The sequence below is a fragment of the Maniola jurtina genome, chromosome 10, assembly GCF_905333055.1.
Source record: "Maniola jurtina chromosome 10, ilManJurt1.1, whole genome shotgun sequence".
Taxonomy (NCBI): Eukaryota; Metazoa; Arthropoda; class Insecta; order Lepidoptera; family Nymphalidae; genus Maniola; species Maniola jurtina.
The window spans coordinates 12,669,092-12,677,895 of NC_060038.1; the positions used below are offsets into that span (position 1 = coordinate 12,669,092).

At 36.3% G+C, this 8,804-nt stretch overlaps 1 protein-coding gene across 2 annotated transcripts; it reads right to left on the reverse strand.

Moving 5' to 3' along the window:
• Window positions 1–4,570: 4,570 nt before the first annotated feature.
• On the reverse strand, window positions 4,571–7,672 carry LOC123868962. 2 transcript variants are annotated; one of them, XM_045911683.1, is made up of 2 exons: window positions 7,090–7,656; window positions 4,571–4,889 (listed from the first exon to the last, which is right to left on the reverse strand). In XM_045911683.1, the coding sequence occupies exons 1-2, from the start codon at window positions 7,304–7,306 to the stop codon at window positions 4,654–4,656; spliced, it is 453 nt and encodes a 150-aa protein (XP_045767639.1). In that variant the 5' UTR covers window positions 7,307–7,656; the 3' UTR covers window positions 4,571–4,653. The 2 variants fall into 2 exon arrangements, with proteins under 2 accessions (XP_045767639.1, XP_045767640.1); XM_045911684.1 differs by lacking the exon at window positions 4,571–4,889 and adding an exon at window positions 5,380–5,603 and having other exon boundaries at window positions 7,090–7,672.
• Between the last annotated feature and the right edge of the window lie 1,132 nt (window positions 7,673–8,804).

Sequence of the window (8,804 nt, forward strand, 5' to 3'; positions counted from 1 at the left end):
AGACAAAAAAAAAATTAATTACAATTTCGGGTTCGGCATCGATATAATAACAACCCCTGCTACTTTTTTTTTATATATTTCCATTGTACAGACACCACTTTTCTACAATTTTATTATATGTAAGATTACCGTTTATTTGTGCCATTCTAAAACCCAATTTCTATAATAATATAAATCCAATAAGGCAGCTAATATCTCTTCAAAAGTAACATCAATGTTATGTTAATTATACGTTCCATGAAATATTTTTGACGGAACATCACTAAATCAAGAATTATCTGAATGACTCACATAGTTTAACACGACCAAAACGAAATATCTGTTTCTAACATGTCGTTGCTTTAAAAATGTACCCATTTTACGTAGTCGTATAATAGTTCGCTTTTCAAGATATACCTACGATTAAATTGAAATCGACTTTCACCCGATGAAATAAGGAATAAAGTGGCTTGTATTTCATTTTGTTTGTTATTGCATGTCAAATTTTTATTTGACATAACTTTCAAAAACCGGTCAAGTGCGAGTCTGCCTCACACATGAAGAGTTCCGTACAAGTTTTTTTTTATGTAATGACAATTCAGTTGTCGGATTTTTCTCTTTACTTGGGCCACAGGAGTAGAGTGCTTGGGTTATAAGATATTGCTACCTGCCTTTCATGATTCTACGTAAACGGGAAGTACCCAATTTATAAGTTTTGATTCTCTTGAAAGATGACACACAGACAGACAACGAAGTGGTGAAGGAAAACACCGTCAGGAAACCTGCATGCTTGAGAGTTAGCCATAATGCTCCCTCAAACGTGCGTGAGGTGTGCCAATATGTGCTTGGCCAGTGTGGTAGCTTCTCATTCTGAGAGGAGACTTGTGCTCAGTAGTGAGCCGGCGATGGGTTGATCCTGATGATGATGAATTTTAAACGTATTTTGTCAAAGTAAATAAGCTGAGTTCAAGCAGATAAAATAAAAAGAAGGTGCGCCTAATGCATCATCCAAACCTGCGCGACAAAGCGACTACGATGCGGGAACCTCAGCTGCGCGGAGGGTCATCGCCTCCTACGATATTTAATGGTGCCATGCACACCTACGCGACTACAACAGTCGAGGCTACCTACAACATCTTTTTTTTTCTACAGATACCTACTGAACCCTAAAAATAGTTTGACTATGGTTTGGGTTTGGGTTGATTGTTCGTGGCCTTTGGTTGACTGTTGGATATTATAATTGAATTGATGTTTTCTCGTTTAACTGTGATTATAATATTTTATAAATTAGAAACTCCGCGCCTACGATCCAAAGTATCGGAGTTTTCCAAAACATTATTTTCAAATAAATAATTATGTATCTAGGCAACGTCCATCTTGACAACTTGACATTTGCCAATTGACATAATATTATGAACCTCTGTTACAATAGTGAAAGATCCCAGGGCCACCAGCCGTCACGTATTTTCTGACGAACGAAATGTGGACGATTGAGTAGTGTTACTAGGTACTAAGAACGCATGCCTACAGACCTGCTAGCTTGCTTAGACGGCCAATTTTCAGGTATCAGGTAATCAAGGTACATAAAGACATTACTTACCTCACGTAAATTCTCCAATTTTTTTAATTTTTAGCAGATTTTTTTTAATACTAATAATTAATTGACATAAGTAAACTATAAGAGAGTGAGAGAGAAGTCAATATATCCTAATACATGTCTTACTCAGTCTCATGCGCGTAGATAATGATGCCCTCGCGCTCAAACCCACAGAGGCATTAAAATTGAATTTAGGGGATGATTGGCCCTCTGGATCGGTCTGTCTTCTTGTAAAAGGTTTTAAAATAGTTGTCTGGTGGACATAATATAAAAATGGAGCATCAGAATTTACGTGCAGTTAAGTAATTACTTATTTTGGGAGCTTTAAAGCGTCTGCAAAGCAATACGGCCGACGCGGGAAGTGTCTGGGAGTATTGGCGACATATTTTTAAGGATATTGCCTAAAATATACGTTAAAATCAGTTTGGCGAATTTACGTGAGGTAAGTAACGTTTTTATGTACCTAGATTATCAGATACCTGAAAATTGGCCGTCTAAGCAAGCTAGCACATAGGCTAGGCATGCTTTCTTAGTACTTACTAACACTACTCAATCGTACATATTTCCTGTGTCAGAAAATACGTAACCTCTGGTGGTCCTGGGATAAAAGTAATAAGAAAACCAGAAAAGAGCTGATAACTTCCAAACGGCTGAACCAATTTTTTTGGATTATAGCTAAGAACACTCTCGATCAAGCCACCTTTCAAACAAAAAAAACTAAATTAAAATCGGTTCATTCGTTTAGGCGCTACGAGGCCACAGACAGATACACAGATACACAGATACACAGATACACAGACACACAGATACACAGATACACAGATACACAGATACACAGATACACAGATACACACGTCAAACTTATAACACCCCTCTTTTTGGGTCGGGGGTTAATAAATAAAAATAAAAGCATAATTAACATTTAGTTATGATAAGGGATAATTACTAAGATACGAGACACCGATGGGATACGAGCGAAGTTTAAATGTTTGATACTTGATAAATGATCGAAAAGAGCAAGAAACAGAAAGCTAGTTAACCCAACCAAACCAATACTAAACGTGGTAGTATACCAAGCGTTACCAAGACAGGATAAAACAAGAAAAAGGGACGGAAATCAAGTGAATAATTTTAATTTGAAAAATCATTTCAGTTTTATAATTTTCCCTTTAGCGGTCCTGAACAACTGTGGCGGATAGTGATCATGCTCCCCTATAGCCTTTACCAACACCCCCTCAGGGGTTGTAATCAGACGCGCCTTGCATCCTGACATCCGTTTAGAGCAGTACCACCTGGTCTTATTGTTCATGTGCATGTGTGAGTATGTAAACCCCCTGAAGATGAGTATGATGCCAGTTCCTCTTGGGCTCTCAGTAAATTCTATTGCATCTGAAAAAATAGGAAGAGTTCAATTTTCAATTTTGTTTTTTTGAAAATTCAACCCTTAAGGGGGTAAGATAGGGATTGACAATTTGTGTAGTCTACGCGGAAAAGTCACGGGCATAAGCTAGTAATATTATGACTGTGAAAGTTTGGATGTTTGTTACTTTTTCACGCCACAATGTCAGAACCGAGTTGGTCGAAATAAATGGAGATGGCTTATGCCTTGAATTAATACATAGGCTAATTTTTATCCCGGAAAAGTTGCCGCGGGATTAAAATAAAATCTATATGCACGCGGACGAAGTTGTGGGCATCATCTAGAATCTTGACCGGAGATCAAAATTAAACTGGTCATTATTTAAAGCGTGATCTGCGAAGTTCCGTGGAGCATGGTCAGTAGACTGTCACTGCCGCGCCAAACCCATCGGTTCGCTATGTGGTGTGTACATTATGTGCTTAGTTATTTACAATGGGTTTGAAAAGTGATTAAAATGTTAACCGTGTCAATTTCTATGCGTTAGTTACTCCATATGGCGTAATCAGTGTGTGCAATAATCTTGTAATCAGTTTCTCAGGTTTATCTGCCCGTATACCCACAACTAGTAAGTAATTACTAAAAAATATACAAAATACATTTCATTAGTTATTCAAAAATGTAATCTAAAGAGAGCTAATTCTAGAGTTTAACCATCATATACTTATTAAACTTTAAACACGTTTAACTACGAGAAAGTTTAAACACCTTCCCATTAACACGATATAATTTTGGAGGTGTGTGGTCATGACGACCCAATATCTGGACAAACTTTCCTTCTGGAGTTACCACCAGTTTGGCCTTGCATCCGACTTTTTTCTTCGAACAGTATCACCTCGTCTTGCTGGTCATTGACACGAAAGAGTATCCGTCGTACACCAGGAGATGACCACTGCTGCGATTGCTGGGCATAATCTCTATTGTGTCTGAAATATAGAAATACTTAGGTACAGCAGTACTGCCACTTACATTTAAGTTGCATCAACAAAATTAATTTGTGCCGAAAAGCGCAACCTAACGCCGACAAATTAATTTTGACCTGGTTCCTCCTTCACCTTTCTAGTATCGTACCGCAAGGCATGGTCATCCTACATGACTATAAGGTCATCCGTATATAGTCGCATGGACACGTTCAAGTGATTTGCATTGTCATTTCTAATTCGAACCGCTAGGATATGCTATGTTCTTCCAGCATTTTGATGCAAATCGTATTTAAAAAAAATAAAAATAGCGAGCAAACGAGCAGGCGGATCACCTGACGTTAATTGATCACCGCCGTCCATGAACATTTGCAGTACCAGAGAAATCGCCAATGCGTTGCCGGCCTTTTAGGGATTTGTTGGTCTGCCCCTTGAATAACCCCATGTTGTAATCTAATGGAAACACCGCAGATGGAAGTTGATTCCACAGTGTGCAAGTGCGTTTCATCCATATTTCATCCAAATCGGTTAAGCGGATGGGTCGTGGAAAACCAGTAGACAATCACACACATTCGCATGTATAATATTAGTATAGATATATTTATCTCTCTCTGGTAATTAAACTTCTTAAAAAGTTATGAAAAACAAAAAACGATAGAAAAATACATTATTTTATTAGTTCTTCGAAATTCGAATCTAAAGAGAGCTAATTCTAGAGTTTAACCTGTGGTTTAACTATATTAAACTTTAAAGACCTGCCCATTCACACGATATAAGTTTGGAGGCAAGTGGTCATGGTGCCCCAACATCTCAACAAACTTTCCCTCTGGAGTAACAATCAGTTTGGCCTTGCATCCGACCTTCTTCTTCGAACAGTACCATCTCGTTTTGCTATTCATTGACACGAAAGTGTATCCATCGTGCACGAGGAGATGTCCACTGCTGCGATTGCTGGGTATGATCTCTAACTGTACGTCTGAAATAAAGAAAAATATATTTTTTTTTAACTTAAATTGTTTGCTTATTAAGTTGTTTAATAAAAAGGAGTACTTATTTATTTATTATCACATTTCTTCAACATCTTTATTGCTTAATACTATTACGAAGAAAAAAATACGGGATACACTTAAAAAACAAAGGGCGACCTTATCACTACAGTGGATGTCTTCCAGGCAACCCAAAGTAAAGTACTATTGTATCATATAACTGTCTAACTCTAATGCCCACCCTGGTGCCCACGGGTTTTAAAGCCCTAACAGCTAATAATCCAATCGCTTATGGGTGAAATGCAAAATAGATGTACCGTAACGAAATCGTAACTAATCTGAGAATGTAACTAAACTGATAGGTTGTTACGAAACTGATAGTGATAGGGTGAGATTACACAAACAAAGAAATAAATAAAGTAATTTGAGAAAAATCAACTTTATTATTAAAAAAGGAAAATCAACATTATTGTTGTTGGAGTTTTATGTATGTTATTTTTTTTGTTTTTCATAGTATTTAGCGGAATATTGCCTCCATTTCCTTCTTCTCTGTTCTTTTTCATTATCAGTAAGTTCTGAAATCTTTCTTTTATTCTCTTTTACTTTTTCTAAATGGGCTATTCTTTTTTCATTATATTTTTCTGGATTATTTTCTTTTAATTTTTGTCTGTATTTTTTTTGCCTCTCTGCATTTGTCATCGGACCTGAAAAACGTTTATTCATAAAATGTCATTTTTGACACAAGTTTTTGTCCCCCCCTATTGACATAATAACTAACATGGCAAGTTAAAATCAACATAATTTTCCTGCCCTGTTCCCTAATTACTTCGGGCCGGCGCAGTATACGATCTCTTCCTTCATTCATCCCCGTTTCTCGTCATTACTTTATCCACTACAACCTACTTTGGTCAACGAGTAGGTACAAAAATATAAAAATATATTTTTATAAATGTATATATTTTAATATTTGGGTGGGTTACTTATTATATCAAGAACTAATTGTGAACGCAACCTTAGATAACTGAGAACTAAGTTTCGTTGCGTAACGAAACGTTACGAAACGTACCTAAACTGAGAAATTATCTCCTACAGGAATAGCTATTGATTTGACAATAATTCGTATCCTAGTGGATATTGTACATCTTACACAAGTAAAATCAACAAATAACTTGTAAATCAAACTTACCGGTTACAGGCAAATCGCGTTATTAACCCTGATATATTTTTAAACGAAAATGTATTAATTTTTTCACCAACGATCTGTCATCGAACTAAAAGCAAATATGGCGGCTGTCTTGGTTGCCATTTTATAAAAATGTTATTTAATGGTAGAATATTTGTTATAATTGTGCTTAACACATCGTTACTAACCCTGAGTTACGAAATTTACAAAAATGCAGACAAATATTAAATAAGCATTATTGTTAAACCTGGATATTTTTTTTAACTACATTTCATTTTATAATTTGGATAATAAATCGTTTTATAAACGAATAAAAGGCTAAAATAAACAAAGTTTATTTTATTTTATTAATCAATAAAAGTGCCTAGGTAGTAAGGAGACATCTATATTTTGTATGAAAGTCAATTTGCACAAAATTTATAATAATATTTTTTATATGTTAAAATAGCCTGCATCAAAGCAATAAAAAATGTAAATTTTGAGAAAATTTTGACACTACTGATTAATGTAGAAATCATTTTTATAACGTAAAGATTAAAGACGATATTTTAAATAAAACTTATGGGACAATTTAAATTATGACTGTGTACACTTATTCTGCATTTCACCCTTATAGTATTTATTACCTGGATGATATGGATGGACTGAAAACGAAACAAACTTTCGCTAAAAAATATTATATATTTGCTAAAATCACATAAGTTGTTGAGAATTTCAGAAGATTGCGCTCAAATCAAACGTTGTTTGGATCTTATTAAATTATCTTCTAAAGATCTTATTAGATTTAAAAAAAATGTGTAGGTACATTCTAGGAACTAATATCCGTGTCTGTGTTTAGCCAGAGTTCCGTAATAATCCCAAGAACGTCTCTACGCATTGAGTTTGATTGATTAATAGTCAAATGCGAACCAAACTAAGGTTGTATGGACAGCACTGAAAGCAGATAAAAGAAAGAAGCTATAGGGAGCAAGCTACGGAAACTTCTCTTATTACAAAATTTTATTTACCTATATTTTTAACTTGCATCACTTTAATAATTTTCCCACTCGCAGCCCTATATAAATTGGGGGGTGGATGATTATGTTCACTCTCTAGAACTTGCACTAGCTGCCCCTCCGAAGTGGTTTTAAGTCGCGCCCTGCACCCTCCTGCCTTCTTGGAACAGTACCAACGAGTGTTGTGAGTCATATGGGTATAGGTGTAGCCCTTGTAGATCAGCATCATGCCCTTGCCACGGTTGGTTGGTATGAATTCCAGTACATCTTAAAGAAAAGACGATTACTTCATATGTACGAAAAGGACAATTATTTCACAAGAAACAACAAGCTTAACCTGTCTGTCTGCTAGCTTTTGACGACCCCTCGTTTAACCGATTTTAACAGTTTACAGAGGTACGAGTACCTTGCACCCGGGAAAGGACAACTAAGAGGTCCCGGGGAGTTATTGAAAAAACCTAAAATCACGCAGATGCGGGTAGCAACAAATATAAAATAAAAGCGTCAGCGAAGTGAGCATCAATTTTTTTGGTATTATTACAAACAAAAATGGTTTAACTACGAACTAATGTATTTTACATTTTAAAATTAATTTAATTTGTCTGGGATTTCAGAGAGGGTTTGGACCCTCAAACCTGGCTATGGCGCCAAGCCTGCCAATGGATACAGCCATGCATAGAGCGCCTCTGTGTTTGAAATTTCGTCCGATCCCGATATTATACCGATATATCCGATTCGTGCGGATCCCGATAATCTTTCCATCCGCTTCTCTTATGAAAACCGGCGGTGGATGGTTATGTTCACCGTTCAGAACGTGAAACAACCGCTCTTTAGCGGAAGTCATAACTTGCGCTTTATATCCATACTTCGTTTTGGTACACGCCCATTTAGTTTTCATTCGTTGAAGCAGCGATACGTATGGTTCTGGTAAATTAATAACAAATCATCGGCATGACCGGTTGGTATGAATTTCCGTGTACTATATTATATGTATATGTACTATGTAAGTACTTTATTTTGGTACACACCCATAATTTCGTCAACTGCGGATTCCGATAACCTTTCCACCCGCGCCTCTTAAGAAAACCGGCGGTGGATGGTTATGTTTACCATTCAAAACGTGAAGCAACCGCTCTTTAGCAGAAGTCATAACTTGCGCTTTACACCCATACATCGTTTTGGTACTCGTCCATTTAGTTTTCATTTCGTTGACGCAGCGATACGTATGGTTCTGGTAAATTAATAAATCATCGGCATGACCGGTTAGTATGAATTTCCGTGTACTATATTATATGTATATGTACTATGTAAGTACTATATTTCGGTACACATCCATAATTTCGTCAACTGTGGATTCCGATAACCTTTCCACCCGCGCCTCTTAAGAAAACCGGCGGTGGATGGTTATGTTTACCATTCAGAACGTGAAGCAACCGCTCTTTAGCAGAAGTCATAACTTGCGCTTTACACCCATACATCGTTTTGGTACACGTCCATTTAGTTTTCATTTCGTTGACGCAGCGATAGGTATGGTTCTGGTAAATTAATAATAAATCATTGGCATGACCGGTTGGTATGAATTTCCGTGTACTATCTGAAAATAAATTTAAAACATGCTATAGGTAGGTTACTTGTATATATGTATTATAAGATCTAAGCGTACATAGATACCGAAGGGTTTTAAATTTGTTTTTTTTTAAATCATTTAAAAGTTACTCTGCTCGGGA

Excerpts from the sequence above, each read along its gene's own strand:
- LOC123868962 (XM_045911683.1), bottom strand. The coding sequence starts at position 7,306 with ATGATGCTGATCTACAAGGGCTACACCTATACCCATATGACTCACAAC. Across the intron at positions 4,890-7,089 it reads GATGCAAGTTAAAAATATAG|ACGTACAGTTAGAGATCATA; the intron begins GTAAATAAAATT and ends TCTTTATTTCAG.